The following is a 19,253-nucleotide window of genomic DNA, read 5'->3' on the forward strand; positions in this document are numbered from 1 at the left end:
TGTTGCATGCCATTTAAAAATGGCATGCCAAATTTTCTGCCGTATGTCTCTCATTAAAATTTGTACAGCCTAAAAGGTGGGAATAAGGGAAACAGCCTCTTTAATTTTTTTCGATGAAATGAGCTGTAATTGCAATTAAACTATGGTTATTTATTGATATCCATCCATCTATAGTCAGATTTACAGCGTCAACATTTTGTAACTTTGCAAAAACCGTTTCTTTAGCACTTGTATATATTAGTGGAATGATGCTATTTGAAATGGTTTTCCTGCTTGGCATATTGTAGTTTGGGCATGGCATGTTCACACACTTTTTAAACGGAGCATGTTTAACAATATTAAATGGGTAATACTGCTTGACTATAGCTCGAACCAATTGTTCATTTGTTTAGATCGAGATACAGAAAATTGTCTTCCAACAAAGTTTGTAATCTTTTCTTGATGACACGTTTGTATTATGTGTGATGTGGCAGTTGTGTTGATGACATTAGTCGGGTGGAAGAAGACGGAGTGGGCTTGATGGATGAATTCGATGCAAGAGTATCAGAAACAGAAATCTCTTTTCCAGAGTTAGCAAGTATACTCGATTGGACATTATGGTCTACATAACATTAATTAATTATTGGATACCGTTATCGTTGACCATAGGTCACTATTTCTAGCGAAATGCCTAAATGTGGCGATCAAGATTTCCAGTAGCGCCTCCCCCATAACTTTACTTTACTGCAATATCCACATTTCGCCTTAACTGGGCTTTTTTGGACTGGGCTGGACTGGAATTTTTTCAAATTTCACTTCTTTTGGTTTTTAAATCAGCCATTTTGTACAGTGAAAAAACCAGAACACACTACATGCACTTAAACCACCAAAACAATATGAATATAATTTTGAACATATGAAGTCAAAATAATTAATCCACTACCATAAACCCTAAATTAAGTTATCAAGTAAAAATTTATAAGCGTAACACAAATTCCCGCTTTACGTATATTTGTTTGAAATAAATAACTCCACCGAGATCAATCAACAACCGAATCGAGCACCGCACAATGCATCAAGCTATGAAATTGACAAAACAAAAGTATGAATCACCAGATCAACCTGATATGCATTGATCACCTGACGAACTGATCTGCAGACGACACAGTTGTTTTGTTTGAAGCTAGTGACTGGAACTCGTGTTTCAAAAAGCTAATTGCGGCATTAGAAGTGTCAAAAACTGGCTGGATGACAATCTGTTTAAGCTAAATGTGGATAAAACCAAATATCTTACATTCAGTGTAAGAGATGGGTCACCACGTGGAGCCAGTTTAAAGATGCAAATTAACCAAAGAAATATAAACACAGCACATGAACCAAATTAAATGTACACAATATTTAATTTGAGAAATAAAAAAGTACAATAGTTTGACAAAACAGGAGAAGACCTAGTTGCGTTGTCATTTTTCTGTATTTCTTAAATTAGCTTATATTACAATTAATATATAAACTAATATAACTATACACTTACTTTAAGTACATATATATTTATATCATCTTAAAGCAAACGAAATATTTCTTTTTAAATTAATTCAAACTCTTTTCATTCTTCATACATTCAGGCATTTTTAAACCTTTATACATAAGTCGTGCCTGTTTAATCTCTTATCAAATAAGTTACATAGGGACTTTTTAAAATATTTTTTTTTTTTATATGGGAGTTGCTTTATTATTTACCTTGCTTATAATGTACAAGGTTTATATTTCAAAAGTGGATTTTTCTCCAATTAAATATATCTAAACTGTTGGGATCAGAAGGGATATTAAACTCTTCAGGAGAAGCCGGCCTGTTGGCAGTAGTCAACAGGCTTTCCGTTCCACTAGAGTAGTGTTCGGAGTGTCCTTTGTACCGGCTGTCTTCAGCATTGCTTCCATTGCCTTGGCTTGGATCTGGCGAGTCGATTTCTTCGGTGTCTGTAGCTTCTTGGGTAGCTCGGGCTTCTTTTCCACGACGGGATTCACTAATTTTGACTGGTCCTTCTTAGTCTTCAGTTCCGGGCTGCTCTTTGATCTAATAATGGCTGGGAGAGAACAAGGCGTAAAAATTGAGGCGTCTCAAAGGGGTTCTACGCAGGCGATGTTAGATAAGGAATGTTGGATCACACTTTGGTGGGATGGATATAATTACCAGAATCCTAATACTGTATTTTCCAATGCTGTACTTTATCTAGCTAAGGAATACAATATGAAGATTGAGGATTAGTACCTTGAGAAGGGCCATACTCAAATGTTATATACATGGCGCCATCAAAGAAGCTCAACCAAACCCTTTTTTACACGGTTCTTGTTATTTTTTTTGGTTTTTTAAACTACGCTGATAAAAAAATACATGATGTATGATTCCATTCAGACAGGTTGTGGAGTAAAATTTACTAAACAACTGGTGTGAATGGAATAATTAATGGTTTGACAGTTAATATTATAAAAGTTTTGAAACACATCCCACAAAGCCTTATTTACTATGAAGTGAATTTTTGTGATGATTTCCAATTACTTCCTAGAATACCAAAATGTATGCAGTTTCCTTCTATCTTCCCTCCTAGTTATAAAGAAAGGCTGAAAGTGGTGTAAACCGAATGGATACACCTATAGCCAAGGGCGGATTTAGGGGGTGGGGGGGGGCACAGGGGCATGTGCCCCCCCAGACGGTTGTGGAGTTTCCATCACAGTACATACTTATAGGCAAATCAAATTATCAGAGTTGTTAAAATAAAATAATAAAATACAGAAAAAAACATGAGTGAAACTCTTGTCTGTTTTTGGTTGGAATAGTCGCGCGGTAGGAAACCGCAGGTCGGGGCTCGGGGCGCAGGCGCAGGCGGGGCGCGGGATAACAAAAACAAAAATTCGATTTTAAAACATGGAATTTTAAAAAAATTAAGGTTTGCAGACATTTATTTAAATGAAATTCATAAGTAGGTAAATTAAATTTAACAAAAAATATTTTCCTAGTAAATAATTTCAAATTTATGTGAAATCTATTTTAAAAATCTCAAATTCGATAGTATTGCCGGAATTTGGTTTAAAAAGTACAAAAATCTCATAATCTGGTATCCGTAGCGCTCTCAAACTTAACCAACTTGGGAATTCTTATTTTTTTACGTTAATTATATACGGATTTCGTATGGAATAAATTAAAAATTTACTTTATGTATTTTATACAGATATTCGCAATCTAAAATACGGAAAACGGTTTTTGGGACCTGGCAACACTGACGAGCGCAGTCAGGTGACAGGTTAGCTGAGTTGGTTTTCATGCGCTTGTTATAATACGTTAACTAAAATAAACTTCTTTTCTTTCATAGTTCAGTGTAGTTTTAGTGAGTAACAAGTGATAGAGACAAAAAAAAGACAAAAGAGCATAAGTGCGTTTTAAAAAAAAAAAAAACAAAAAATTGACGATGCAGCAGATAGAGCCGATACAGGGAAAGGGATTAAATTTGATGGTGTCTCATGTACATCCACGCTTGCGGCAAGCGGCAACTACATCAATGCCAACAAATCCATCAGCAGTATCAGCCTCCACTAGTTACATGTTGCAGGAACGAGATATAGGTGGGAGTGGGTATCGCAATCTTTATGTAATTCAACATTTTGTGTAACTCTACAGAATACGTCAACTGTTTGAATGAAAAACACTTTTAAGGTTATGTGTCAAATCGTACAAAGTTGTTTACGTAATTCTGTGATGTGTTCTGCAGGAAGTGACAAGTGACTTCTAGCTATGTATCTAAACGGTTAATAATTTTTGTTTTCAGGTACACTACTAATCAAACAGCAGGACGGCTTAGTTCTTACAGACGAAGAAAGGTACCAGTGGTTGAAATATACTTGGCAACCTACAGCAGACTTTAAGTTTCCACTTGTGCGTGAGGGGAAAAAAAACCGGTCTTTTCAAATGAGCTGGTTTAAGGGACATGAATGGCTAGCATACAGTAAAATTTCTGGTGGCGGATTGTGCAAAATGTGCATTCTTTTTGGCCGACGTGAAGCGGGTATAAATGATGTGAAGCTGGGAAAATTGGTATCAGAACCACTGATTAGATATAAAAAGGCCATTGAAACGATCACACACCACGAGAACACTAATTATCACCGAGCGAACGTGGTAGCATCTCAATTTTTTTTAAATGTGATGGAGGGAAAATCAATGGATGTTATTGTCCAAATGAGATCCCAGGCAATGAAAACTGTTGAAGAGAATCGTAAAAAACTTATACCCATTATAAAAACAATTATATTGTGTAGAACGCAAAACATACCCTTAAGAGGTCACAGGGATGACAGTAGTTTAGAATCGCAAAGTTCTTACGATCACGGAGAAGGCAACTTTAGAGCGTTGTTGAAGTTCCGAATCGATGCTGGAGACGAGATACTGCGTGATCACGTAAATATGTGTGCTAAAAACGCTTCCTATATCAGCAAGTCGACACAAAATGACTTAATTGAATGCTGTGGGGAATTAATCAGAAACAAAATAGTGAAAAAAATTGAAAAAGACTTCCTAATGTTTGTCGAAGTTGTTGAACTTACTGGTGAAAACATTGCTCTCCATATTTTGAAGGCGTTGGAAAACCTTAACCTGGACTTAACATTGTGCCGGGGTCAAGCATACGATAGAGGAGCCAACATGAGCGCTAAAACAAAAGGTGTTCAGGCAAGGATATCCAGCATCCAGCCTTTAGCCTTTTTTACCCACTGTGCAAGCCACCGACTCAACTTAGCTCTCAGTACAGCCTGCAACGTACCCAGCATAAGAAATGCTGTAGGAGTTATCTCAAGTGTAGCAACTTGTTTCGTGAGTCAGCTCAACGAATACATCTCCTCAGAGAAGAAATGCAGCTCATCTGCCTAAGGAAAAACAAAGTATATTTTTTTTAAATGCGTGAGACCAGATGGGTAGAAAGACATGAAGCGGTTTTGACATTTTTGGATGTCTTGTCATGTCTACTAGAAATTTTGCAAAAAATGCAAAGAAACAGGAGTGCTACATCTCCATTTTCGTTGCTCCAATCTATGATGTCGTCGAAATTTCTCATAAGCTTGGTAATTCTTTCTGATATTTTAGGAATCACGCTGCCCTTATCCCGATCATTACAAGCCATTGAAATCGATATACTTTCTGCATTTCAGCTTATCAATACGACCACAGCAAGTCTGCAGAAGCAACGTGAAAATAGCACAAACGCATTTAAAAAACTTTTCAATCAGACTGAGGCCATCGCAAACGAAATTGGTACAGAAATCACGGTCCGCAGAATCACCGGCCGTCAAACAAATCGGCTGAACATTCACTCAGTCAGTGAAAGAATATTACCGACTTTCAGTATATATTCCTTTTCTAGATTATTTATTAAATGAAATGTCATCCAGGTTCCCTAGCACTCCCATGCAAAGAATCGGACATTTTCAAAAGTTGTTGTCACATAACTTCAGCGATGAAGATATAGAGGATGTTTTGCAAGGCGCTGAACTATATAAGGAAGACCTTCCTTGTTTTTTAGCTTTGAAAGGAGAGCTAAAAATTTGGCAACAGAGAGAAAATATCCCAAAGTCGCCAGCAGATGCCTCCAAAAGAACAACGGTGCTGCCGAATATTAGAACTCTTTGTCAATTGCTGTGCACGTTTCCTGTTACTACTAACACTGCCGAGCGATCTTTCTCCACCTTACGCCGATTAAAGTCGTATCTTCGCAGCAGGATGGCAGAAGAGCGCTTGAATGGACTGGCTTTAATGCATATCCATCAAGACATTGCGACAAAAATAAACGCTAATGAAGTGCTGGATATCTTTAGCAGGAAACATAAAAGAAAACTGACTTTGTTAAACATGTAATTTTTCTATTGTTTTCATACTTAAACAAACTTTTCTATAAATACTACAAGTTTATTTTTAACAGTAGTTTTTTTTATTTTATTTTTTATTTATTCACACTCTTATCAAAATACAATTCCATGTTCACTTTGCCCAGCTAACAAGGGTACATACCCCGTTCCAAGCTAGGCAATTACATTTTAATATATTATAATGGTTAACAAATTAATATAGAGCACAGACAAACAAAACATAAACTTATTCGGATACACATTTTGATTCATATACATACAGACATACACATATATACACACATGTATATAAATATACACATATATACACATGTACATACACACACACGTACATACACCCATGCGCATACACATACACATACATACATTCATAAAAACATAGACAATTTATTTATGCGAAACTTCATGGTTGTCGTCTATAAATATATATTTTTTTAATTATTCCTTATTTTTTATATTTTAATTTTGACATCCAGTAAGGTTCTCCAATCCGTGGCATGCATCAACTTTTCTGACTCCCTACGACCAATGTCATGAAAGAGCGAGGTCAACACCTTCCGTAACTTGACAACACTCCCGTCTTTCCACGATTCAGGCAAAGGTTATGGACCTTTTTGCCTACGTTATAGTGTTGTCTCGATGCCAGAACAGTGTTGACCCCTTCACTTAGTATCAGATCCCTATTAGAGTATCTTGTATTATGGTTGTGGTTGACGCTTGGGTAAATGTCTCTCTTTATGTGTGTAACCACTACCGTTCTCAATATATACTGTTGAATAATATTCAGTACTCTGAATTCTTTGAAGAGCAAGTCACTTGGATAACGAAATGTTTTTTTTTAAATGACTCGGATTAAAGATTTCTGTGCAATTGCTACAGGTTCAAGGGCGGTTATTGTTGATTATTTTTGCCCCTCTGCCCCTTGTGCCCCGCCCCTCCCAGAAAAAAAACCTGGATCCGCCCTTGCCTATAGCAATTGAAAATGGTTTTACCACAAGATTTTATTATATAGATAACTTATTTTCATTACTTAACAAAGTTTTCTTTCATACTTCATACACTCAGGCATTTTGTACTAGTAAAATGTAACTACCATATTGTAGTTAGAAACCCGACAACATTATGTAATGCAATGGCACATTCATCGGCTGCGCTTGGCATCAATGAGTGGCCTTGTGAATTTCTTTTTTCGTTCATCGTAGCATTTCATGTATGTTAGATAACTGTTTTAGGTGTAATTTCTTTATTACTTCCTCATTATAAGTCACGCCCTCATATTTACATTGAATTATTTTATTCTATAAGATAGCCAACCATGCAAGAGGTCTCGGGTTCGATTCCAGACATGATTGATATGAAATATTTATTTAAAACGGGTGGGTGTGTCCCTGGACTGTTACCTGAAGCGTAAGTCTGTAATCATCTTAACTTCATGTAACAAAAATGATCAAGATACGCTGCGATTGGTGTACTAATGCAGTGCCCTAATCACCATTATGTGCGGAAAGGGAATGATGATAATATGGACATTAAATATTTGTCCCTAGACTAGAGTGTGCAGCGTAAGACTGTTAAGCTTGCCTTCATGTAACAGATGTTCGAGATCTGCTGCATTTGATGTACAAGTGCTATACAAGGATGATGGTGATGAAATTACTTCAACTGTAAAATACATGGATAAAACTACAAGTTATGTTAAATGTTTGAGTACATATTTTTATATAAAAAGACATAATCTATTTCTTTGCAGTCTCACTCTTGGTAATACTATAAATACTTCCTCTATTTGCAGAAAGGTTTATGGTGTGCATTCCTGCTGTGAGTATGATAAACTAAATCCTCTGTTGGCAATGTCAGGGCTCTGATCAGTCACTAATCCCTCATTAGCATTAGTAACAACGTAGAGGACGAATGGCTTGGAAAAGGCTGGAAAAAAGAACCCTCATTTAGTTTTATTGATCTTCAATTTATTTGCATTAAGTATGGCGTGATCTAATACTATGTAATATATTATCTTAGGGCAATAATTTGCTACCGCTTAAAGAGAAGCCTTTTAGCTCTATTGCATAGATTTTTTTTTTTTCCAAATTTTTGGTTTGATTTTTAGTTTGAGAACAAACGTGTAACGGACAGTTTCGGTTAGCGCTTGCAATTCTCGACTCGAGTACATACTGTTTAGTATAAAACGGCATTTATCAATATTTTTCCTGGCCAGTTACTTTTGTTTCCCATCCTTCTATTAACCCATCCTTATAGTACCTACCGAAGATCAAGATGGAAGATTTACCAAAATATAATATTTCAAATTGGAACATTATAAACAAAATTTAGACATTACATCACGTGGCATAAGAATTCTTGGAATTGTCACACGGCATTGTAAACGTTATTATAATAAATCGTTAAATATCATAATTCAATTCAACTAACCCGAAGCCTGTTACGATATACCGTAACCACAACCTGATTAAAATATGAATGTTGAAAGACATTACAACAATCCTTTGAGGAGGAAATCTAGACAATTACAGGGCATATGACCTGACATTGGCAGGTTAAGGTGATTCGTTTACTTACATCACGTTCACCATTGTGTGATTATTTCTTAAAGTCTAATGACTATACTTCCGTATTCCTTTCTCAAAAATGTTTTTAATCTCTTTTGTAATATATATAAATATACATCAATTGTTTGATTATGAATTTGTTTAAACCACTTTAATTTTCAGTTCAAATATGACCGGGAATTTTTAATGAAAAAGAACCGCGCTCAAGATATTTGTATTTTTTTCCCCTTAAGGTCGGTAGGACAAAGGTACGATCAGTCTTGTAGTTTATTTGCAGCAGCTGTGTAAACAAGTCAATCTTTGGTGTATTCTGCGAATTTTGCTAAATTTTCTTCAAAAAGATCAATGCAAACCTGTCGCTGAAGAGACCTTTCTATGGACGATGCTGCCGTTCAGCGCATTATTACGGATGAGACCTGGGTGTATGAATATGCCATGGAAACAAGTCGAAAATCTTCAGTGTGGCACTTGCCAACTAAGCCAAAACCAAGAAAACTACGGCAAAGTCGCTAAAAAATCAAGTTCTTATTAAAAAAAATTATGTGTTTAAACGATTGAAGAGTTTTTACTCAACCGTTGGCAATATTTTTGTTCAGTATGTCTGAGAAATAGCTTGTTATAACCAAGTTTGATTTTATTTTGTGATATGTAAATGTTTTTTTTATACAATGCCAAAAAAATATTTATTGTTGTTACATGTTGCCTACAATGGTGATTAGGAGATAAAATAAATATTCAAGAATAATTGAGCTGAAGCGGTTTTTTTTTTTATAAATTCCAGGTCATATTTGAACATAAGGTATGTTGACCGGTTTCAAGGTTACTTAACCTCTTTATTAAGACTTTCATTAACTTGAATCACTCACGTAACTATTATTCCAAGTTAGTACAAATTCTCATGATGTTATAGTAGCCTCGAAACAAAAATTTTAACGGTTTATATAGATATATAAAAAAATAAGTGTAAAATCTCATACCGCAAAATAAAAAATGTTTTTTACATGGAATTAAAAATAGTCATTTTTGATATTGAAAAAAAATAATGATAAAACAATTTTTTACTCACTTGTAACTGGAGACATCCCAAGACCACAATATCGGTCTACGCCGGGTGTATTGCCATTGGGTATAATTACAAAGTCTGTTACACAAGCAGCTCCAGTGACTCCGGCAGCTGGCAAATCTGTTCCCGGCACGTCTCCAGTAACTGTGAAGGAGTATTGGCCAGCAGACGGAGCCCAGACAATACTGCAGAAGTCTGTTGCCATTCTAATGCAAACTCCGTAGTTCAAGTTGGATATCTCCCTGGTCCCCGGTTGGTTGATAGCTGACAAGGCTTGGTTCTGCATTGTACCGTAATTGAAACTCCTAACCACCCCTGAGCGTTGAGAGTAATACATCAGGCAACCACTAGGAGCTGTAAACAAGACAATGAATTTAACCCTTAACCACTGACGTACGAATGTGGTACGTCCCTGAAATTGTTTTCCATGCGTGTTTATTTCATAACATCAAATTAAATTTACCAATAAATATTTTTCCCTGAATATGATTGTTTTATTTATCTTTCTGTCTTATATTTAAAATATTTAAGTATACTGAAAACAGTAAAAACTATAATTATATTTGATGAATAAATTATATTTGAGGTAAAAAAAAAAAACAGACAAATGTCATTCTTACGTCAGTAGTAGTGTTACAAAATGACACGTCAGTGTTAAACATCTATTATCTTGTTTTATTAAACAACAAATGTCGAATTTTTTTCATTTACATTTTATTTGATCTTGTGATTCTCTGGCTATAACTTTCAAAAACATCTGAAAAAATATGTTACTCAAATCAACAAATTCACTGTTTTATATCACTGTTATATCTGCTATTATTTCTTGTTCGGTTTTAAAATAAATTCAAAGGTACAAATCAGTATTATTGTTCATATTAAAAAATCAATAAATGTATAATACGACATTTTGCAAAGTTTCCACTAAAAACAGCAAATTTCCAATATTGATTTATTAAGACAAACTGGCAAATCGCTGGCTTTGTGGTTTTAAGTTTAAAACCAAAATGACAATAAGATGCTCCGCTCCATCGCATGATTTAGATCAGTGCCTGTCTAAGTTTTTTACCTCCCGACACACTGGTGAATGGGATTTATTCCGCAGCACACCAAATAAAAATACCATACCTAACTCCTCATCTACCAATTATAACCGCTCTCATTTTTTATTTATTTCATTTCCACGAGCGCTGAAAAACCAAATTCGCAAAGATATGACGATCTAAACTGCAAGAGAGAATTAATTGCTGTTGTAGCCAACGAGGAAGTTTAGTGGTTTTTTATTTATTGGTTAATAGACTATTAAACTAAGGCAAAAAAATATTTTTTTCAATTTTTATATATCGTATTATCAGCGCTACGATTTATAAAGTTTTGTATTTCTGAAATAACCCAGCGTGTGACGTCAGAGGTTGTCTTCCGCTTATTTTCGATCAGTGCTGCCCATTGGTCCATTCACGTCAAGCAAACTTGAAATCTTTCATAACTCTCTCATCATAGGTTGATTCATATGAACCCCCCCTGCCTACCCTTACGGAGAAATGGCGTGATGGTAGTAGTAGTAGTAGTAGGTCAAGGCTACTCTGAATTAAAATTTATGTAATTATTATTTTTTGAATTTATACACTTATTTATTTTTTCAAAGAATTCAGTACCAATGCGAGAGTACAAAGCACAAGGAAGAAGGAAAAGTTAGGTTATCTATATTTAACTGCTCTCTATGCCGGATTGTCAGGTATAAACAGGTGAGTTGGTATTACAAATTTACACTCATCTGTTTTCTCATTGAAATATATTTTAAAATAAAGATTATTGAGAACACTACGGGGTATTAGGTTGCCGAAGCAAAATCGGTTGACTTGCAGTTCTCGTGCTTTAAAATTGAAATATTTGAGCAAGCGAGTGGTGCACAACAGTGATCTTATGTATGGCATCAAGCGCGAAACAAGTGTAAATAATGCGGAATATTGCATTATTCAACAGGATTATTCAGCCGGACATAATAAGCCGCGATTTGTTTGTTTATGTTATTATGTTTGATAAAAAATATATTTAATTAGGAGAACAGATGGATGAAGGCCGATCTTAGTCGAGATCTTGTACAACCTTCGATAGACCTAATAAAGTGAAACCACATACTTAACTTATTTTCCCAATTTTAGTGCCATGTACAGTCCATTTGAATGTTCAATAGCTGTATAAAACAAAATACGCAGCAGTGTTGGGAGGATCATTACCGCGCTTCTTCTACAGGTAAAATCCTAAAAAAAAATGTCCTAAAATGTTTTTCCCAACGCCGACTGATGCAGCAAACTTCCGTCATCATCACCAAAGTACTTTCGAAACAACCCTAATTTTTACCAGACACGGAGCTATGAGAAGTTACCTGTATAGGTTTAAATTAAGGAATGATGACTATTGTCCATCCGATGATATTTCTTCACAGAGTATCGAACATCTGTTATTTCAGTGCCCATTTTTCAGTTTACAACACCATAATCTTGAAGCAGAATGCAGGAAAGATGAAATATCCTTAACAGATAGATAGTGATAACTACTTTTAATGACAGATCCACACTGTCATTAAAAGTAGTTATCACGCACCATTGTTCTTGGACTTTGCAACAATGGTGATTGGACTCATAAAGGTAATAAACCAAAATTAGTGATTGAACATTCCATTTCCAAGACAAACAAAAACGATTTTTTCTGAGTACCTTAGCCTTGTACATGACACGTAGGGCTACTTAAATACAGGGGTCCAAATATATATTTTTTTTAATTAAAAAAAATAATGTTTAATAGCCTATATTAATGTGTTAGTGGCCGTGGTGAAGCAAATAAATATACAAGCTATGATTATGTTAGGTAAACACATTTGAAAATTTTGTTATGCACACATAAAAGGCTATTAAATATATAATTGAGTTGTACGTCTACCTAAAAGCCACAGGAATATTAGAGCTTCTCAAGATTAATGGTACAAAAATAAAATTTGTCCTTTTTTTTTTTACTATTAAATTATATGGTTTTTAGTTCTTCTTGAAAACCTGTTTGAATTGAGACATGCGGTGTTATATTATAAGTGATAATATGAAAAATAAAATGCTGTACCTAGAGTGGGACAGTTGCATGCAATCTGCATTATCTTTATATTCCATCTGCGGTTGAATGAGATTGCAGCGCTGGCTTCTATAGAAATGGTGATGGATTCATCTCCGTTGAAGTCCACGTAGACATGCTGCCCTGAATTATCTCCGCATATTCTCGGCACTTGGGAGCCTCCTCCGGTAATTATCAGGGCATCGGTGATACAGTTACCATCACCATTTGGCTGAGACAGTTGTAGCTCCAGAAATTCTAGCCGGAGCTTTGGAATAAAAAGTAGAGCTTTTATTTGATTTATTCACAAATATACGTGTTTTAATTCACTAAATTATGTATGATATTAATGATGACAGGTTTTTGTAATTTATAGTTTGATAAAAAATATGAAAATCCTCAATAATGGAACAGTTGTGTTATGAACCAGCTAGTTTTAAGATTTAAATTAAATTATATAAAATTTAATATAGTATAATGATGTAACATGTATATTGGTGTTTGTGAATGCAGATTTAAATACATAATTTTAAATCTGGAAACAAACCAAACAAGTCATTTGCTGAGAGTAAAAATTAGGTCCCTGTAGTATTTATCTTTCAATATTGTATTCCTATTAAAATGTTACGGGGTCAACAATGAGCATAAAAAAATAACAAAAATCATAATAATATTTTGAGTTTGTTTTTACAAAAAAATGTTTAGAAAAATGCTGTATGTACCCCTATAGGGAGTTTATAAAAATTTACAGATATTAAAATATTCTGCCTATATTTTAACATTGTCAATTTTTCATTTATTCCATCAGTTGATATTGAAGTTAAAGAGTCGAAAGCTTTATTGATATAAGGTTATATTCACCCGAACTATTTAATTTAAAAAGAAACTAAATTATTTTTCAATTCAACATCACAATTTCTTTTCCGCACCCAATGGTGCATGTGGCACTGCATTGGTACACTAACCGTAGCATATCTTGATCATTTTTGTTACTTTGAAGGAAAGATAATCAATCACAAGCTCCAGGAGCCAGTCCGTGGACTATGAAATATTATGGTGAGAAACTTTTTTGAATAAATGTTTTAAGTCAACCATGTTGGGAATTGAACCCGAGATCTCTTGCAAGGTAGGCCAACTTGCGGACAATTAGACCACTGACTAAAAAATACTAATAAAAATACTGACAAATAAAAATTATTAAAATACCTGACAAATGTCAGAGTTGCATCTGGTCACTGATATCGTACAACGAGATCCTCCAGAAAATGATCCAGGGTACCCAGAATTGGTGAAATAAGTATTATTCACGTTGGTTGAACCACCACAAGTCCTTTGAACTAAAACAATACATTTTTCAATAATAAAGGAGTAAATACATAAAAGGACAAGCAAATAAAGTTACATTGAACATAAATGATTGCTAGGTCAATTCGTTTTATTATAAATTGCAATTCTTTTTATACATGTTTTTTCATAATATTATTTATATTTTATTCTTCTTTGTCTTTATATAATTATTTTTCTAATATTTTATGTATCTTTTTCATTTATCCCTTTCCTTACATCTTAATAATAATAATAAAATGCTGTGGCACGTGTTGTATTATTTGAAGCTTTAATTTTTATTTCTAGTTAAGTAAAAAGTAACATGCTTTTTGTATAATCAAACCAATTGTGCTGTATATACAGTGAACAAAAGTTTTATGTGAATACATATGTTGCAATATCTTACCGACACAGCACACTCCTCGCCTGTTGGCACATGATCCTGAATTGGATCCACTAAGATCTGTGCACTCCCTTCTCGTAAAGCAGGTTCCATTGAGACTGTTAGAGCCAGCACATTCTGTGTTAGGAAAACGGATGATACTGAAGAAAGGAAAAACTAAAAAATAAATACATAAGCAAAATCAGTTTTATCAAAAGGGTTTTTTCGGTAATCCATCTCAACACTTGGGCGACATTTATTTATTTTATTTTCTAAATTTATTGTATAAGTAAGTATACATATTTAATATTAGAAAATCTATACATATAAAACTAGTCACTTAGAAAATGAATATGGAGCGTCCTCTGGTTTGGATAGTCCCCATATAACGTGCTCAGCCTGTTCGAAGACAGAGATTTTTTTATGTTTTACATTACAAGTAGTTAGTTCTATACTAATACAAGTATATTGTCGAGTGTCGTTGGCACGGGTAACCCCAGTGAGGTCACATTATTTTATTGTTATTCTTTGTTTATAATGGAAAAAAATAAAAAAATAAATAACAATAACAAAAAATAAACTAAAACTGCATAGCTAGTCAAATGTAAGAATTTAACAATCATTATTATGCAAATATAAAGTATATATATATATATATATGTGCTAAGAATACATAACGTTACTTAAAAATAAATAATGTAGTGAAATATATAATAAAAAACAAATATAAAGTAATGTATTGCAAAATAATATGTGTACCAAATATATAAAGTAATACGTTTATTAGTCTACATTTGAACATTATTTTCTGAAATAGTCAGCATTACAAGACAATTTCAAAGTAATTCAAATGTAACTTTAAAATCAGGATTTTCGAGTTAATCACTAAAACACATAATTACGTCTTCCTCCATAAATGCTGCAAATAGACAAGTCATGATGTATTTAAATAATATTATGATGATTTGAAGGCACGACTTGTCTATTTGTAGCATTTATGGAGGAGGATCCAAAATTATGTTTTTGGTGGTCAACTCAAAAAGGCTGATTTTGAAGTTACCTAGTCATAGTAATCACCCCATAAAATGGTGTCCCTCATAAACCCAAATTAACAGACAAAAGTTAATACTTAAATAGTGTTTAGATGCCTCCAACTTACCCATCTGAGGCACTACAGTTATTGGCATAGTGCTAACTTGCCTACGACTATTTAACCCTCCATCAGGCGCACCTCTGGGCCACCCGAGTTTGAGCACAATGTGCCGCCTGGCAGCCACTGTTTTGAATATAACCGTTCTTAACTATACATATTAATTTCAATTTTGCAAAAGTAATGAGTGACCTATATAGGAATGTGTACTGAGATAATAAATTAAATTTGATGAAAAAAAAAAGTTTATTGACTCAATAATAATAAGTAATATTGTAATAGAACAAAAGTAATCAAATAATGAAACAAACGTAGACATAAACATCTCCAATCATTAAAGTTAGGTAAGTTGATATATATAATATGTTACATTATAAGGTACTTTAATGTTACGAAAATCATATTCAATCAGAACTGATGCATTAATACAACGAAAAGCAAGGCTGACAGACCAATATTAATTTGATGGCTCATGCAGATGGCTTTGTGACAAATTCGACATTCATATTGAGACAGCCTTTTCACACCCGTCGCCAAAGTGCACGTAACATATCTACGTCTTTTAAATGGTGAGAGGATGGTGATTTTTCTTGATTATCCCAAGAGAGGAATATTTTTATCCAAACTTGAAGGCCGTGGGGTATATTATCTCGATTCTGCATAAGGAGTTTAATCTATTCAGTGCAGGAGTTCAGTCACCAGTTCCTGTGATAGCTGTTACGGAAATAAGCACATCGTTTGTGGGGCACTGCGTACGCTTCTACAATAGAATACCTGACAATGTCCTAATTATGACGGACAATAAATTAAAAATTTTCATAAAAAGCGTACTTCAAAAAAGGGCCTATTATGGACTTAATGAGTACATGGAAGATAGCAGTATATGGAACTAATAGTATTATTTTATTTGTGTTAGTTTATTTGATTATTTTTGGAATGTGTAGTTATTTATTGAAAGCTGACTATCTCTTTGTGTTATTTTGTTTATTTATTTATGTATTGACTTTCAATAAGTGTATAAATTATACCTATATTGAAGAAAAAACTAAAAACTAATACTCTTTTATGTTTTGTTTCTAGTTTATTTCTAAGGTAAAATCTATTTTAAATTGATTTCACTAACATTCAACATTGCCAAGAATATCACCATTGGCCACCGCTTGGTGCTTCAGCTCACAATGTTTTTGTTTCACGTTTATTTCTAAGATAAAATCACTTGTGAATTGATTCCACCAACATTCAACATTGCAAATATCACAATTGGCCACTGCTTGATGTTTCGGCTCACACTGTAAGTAGCGCACATCTGATCTGTTGTATCGACAGCACTCTTGGTCAAATTGTAAAAAATGATAATCTCCGGTTTCATTTGCTTTCCAGATTGAGGATCAATGTCGTTGTCATCGTGCAGAGTTGATACATAGATAACTTTATCTCTTTTGTGCGGGATATAGGAAACCAAACCTTTATCGTCACGGAAGCCAAAAATACTGGTGTTTGCTTTTCTCCCTTTGACGTATGTATTGCTGAAGCGCACATCTGCCTTGAATTCACGGACACACTACACTGTTTCGTAGCAACAATTCACGGACAGTGTATACTTGTAATGCAGTATTAAATAGACTTCTTGAACTCGGCAATAGTTATTCCCACGTATCTGATATATTTATTTTTGAACTTTTTCAAAGATGGTGAATGGTAATTATATTTATTTATTCATGCATTTCATATACAGTTTTTTGTTCACTTTGCCTAGCTGTGTGAAACAGTACTTATGATTTTCTTGTTGTTTTACTGTAGAATGTTTTATTATTTAAACTTTCTGCTGAATATGCTGTATAATTTTTGGGTTATTTTTTAAAATATAAATCTTGTATAATTTTTTATTTGATTTTTTTTTATTTTTATAAATCTTGTTTTTAAAATTCATGTTTTTGAAAAAAAAGGAAAAAAATATTAAGCCAAATATGTTAATATTATAAATGTTTGTAAAAGGCAGATTTGCCGTTTATGTTAATAAAATAAAATAAAAAATAAAATAATTCCTGGAAGCATTTCATCAATAGCAAGATTCTCTTAAGGATTATAGCTATTCTAGCAATTTTCCACATATTGGTCAAAAACTTCTAGAACTGGGACTAGGCTTTTTTTGGGTGGCTTGATGGTCCACTTGCTCGTTACATCTTTCCGCAGTTTTTCTTTGTTTTTTCATGTGTGTCCTCATCAAATTACTCAATCCCTGATTTGAGAACACATTGTTCAACTTCATCTTCATGGTCAATATCGCTCTATTTACTAAGTCTTCAGTTTGTACTGGATCTTCTACAACTTCTTCACTAAGCAACTGCCTTATTTCATCGATGTGACTCGTATTTGAGAAACCATATACTTTCCCGTCCATTTCAAGAGAGAATCCGAGGCAAAAAAAAAAACTTAAATTATGACACTCTCAGGTGCAATGTGCCTAAGTGGCCACCTTGAGTTTTTCCTTTAATTTTTGTAAAATATCGAAAAAAAAATATTGTATCATAAAATAAGCTAAATAAATAATAGTGATTAAATATAAAAAAATGCGCACCTTAAAAAACATGACGAAATCGGGCACAATGAGCCTAATAGAACATGGACCACATGAGCTATTTTTTTTGTAGCCTCCATGTTGTCAGGACAGAAACTGATAAGGGGATTCAATATTCAATGCACCTCCTAAAGACAGAAAGTTACTGGGGGAAGGACGAGATCCGAGGCTGCTCTGACGAGGAGGAGGTAATAAAAGATTCTGACTTCCGACCTGTGCCTGTCAGATCAGGTGCGCCCGACGGAGGGTTTAAGTTATTAACCAGCATTATGTCCAAACAACTACGCTTTTTAGCCGTTAACATATTATTTAAAAAATAATAAACAATTATTGGTAATTTTTTAAATTTTCAGATATTATTTAGTTATATTTTTTAAACATCTGTACATCATCTATCAAGGACATCAAGGTAGTTAAAATAAATTGTGAGGTTAGAAAATAATTAAGACAACGAAAACGAAAATAAAACTCACTTTTCTCATTATAAAACGGTTTTTTTACGAACGTCGCGTTTCAAACTTCCAAACGTATTTTTGAATTCACGATTTACGATCCACGCATAGATTACAACAGTCAAAGCACCGAAAAACGTCCAAATAAATAGATAAAAGACGGGGATGAATAAAATATTGTTGCCACACTGAAAAAAATAACTCTATATTTAAGCTATAAAGTACTTACTTACTTTGGTTTCATAGAATTTTTATATACATTGAACATTTTCATAATATTTGAATACATCGGACTGTGTCCAAAAATCTTCCCGCTTTGCCCCACTATCGCCGCGCGCATGCTTGGAGTCACCGCGTAATATTGCCAGATAGCGAAAAATATAACCATAACACAAATGTAAAATAATTAAATTTAAAAAAAAGCAATTTGTTAATTTTCTAAAATCTTATTGTACACGCGGAAACATTGATTAACACAACATAGTAGATAAGTAAAGGTTCATTTAATTAGAGTAATTGAATTAATGAACTTTGAACTTGAAAAACAAAACCAATTTTATTTTACATAAAACGGATATTTTTATGTCGTGTTAAATAATGTTTAATGTTTTAAAGGTAATGTCGGTCAAATGTCCACCACGGCGTTGTTAAATTCTAGAGGTCCAATTTTCGTTAGTTCTCTCATTAGATGAGCAAAATGCTAGTCCATAATTGAAAAGTTAAACTAAATTCTCAAATGGATACCAC

The 19,253-nt window shown here is 33.8% G+C and overlaps 1 protein-coding gene across 1 annotated transcript; it reads right to left on the reverse strand.

The window, feature by feature from the left end:
- Positions 1 to 3,825: 3,825 nt before the first annotated feature.
- LOC148282865 (uncharacterized) lies at positions 3,826 to 18,619 on the reverse strand. The gene is made up of 6 exons (XM_088224370.1): positions 18,528 to 18,619; positions 14,351 to 14,503; positions 13,825 to 13,955; positions 12,631 to 12,886; positions 9,520 to 9,870; positions 3,826 to 7,812 (listed from the first exon to the last, which is right to left on the reverse strand). Exons 4-6 carry the CDS (start codon positions 12,659 to 12,661, stop codon positions 7,685 to 7,687), a joined length of 510 nt encoding a protein of 169 aa, XP_088080496.1. The 5' UTR covers positions 12,662 to 12,886; positions 13,825 to 13,955; positions 14,351 to 14,503; positions 18,528 to 18,619; the 3' UTR covers positions 3,826 to 7,684.
- Positions 18,620 to 19,253: the final 634 nt, after the last annotated feature.

Source organism: Micrasema longulum, unplaced genomic scaffold (genome assembly GCF_059751315.1).
Source record: "Micrasema longulum isolate JH-2025_06_02 unplaced genomic scaffold, ASM5975131v1 h1tg000281l, whole genome shotgun sequence".
NCBI classification, from domain to species: Eukaryota; Metazoa; Arthropoda; class Insecta; order Trichoptera; family Brachycentridae; genus Micrasema; species Micrasema longulum.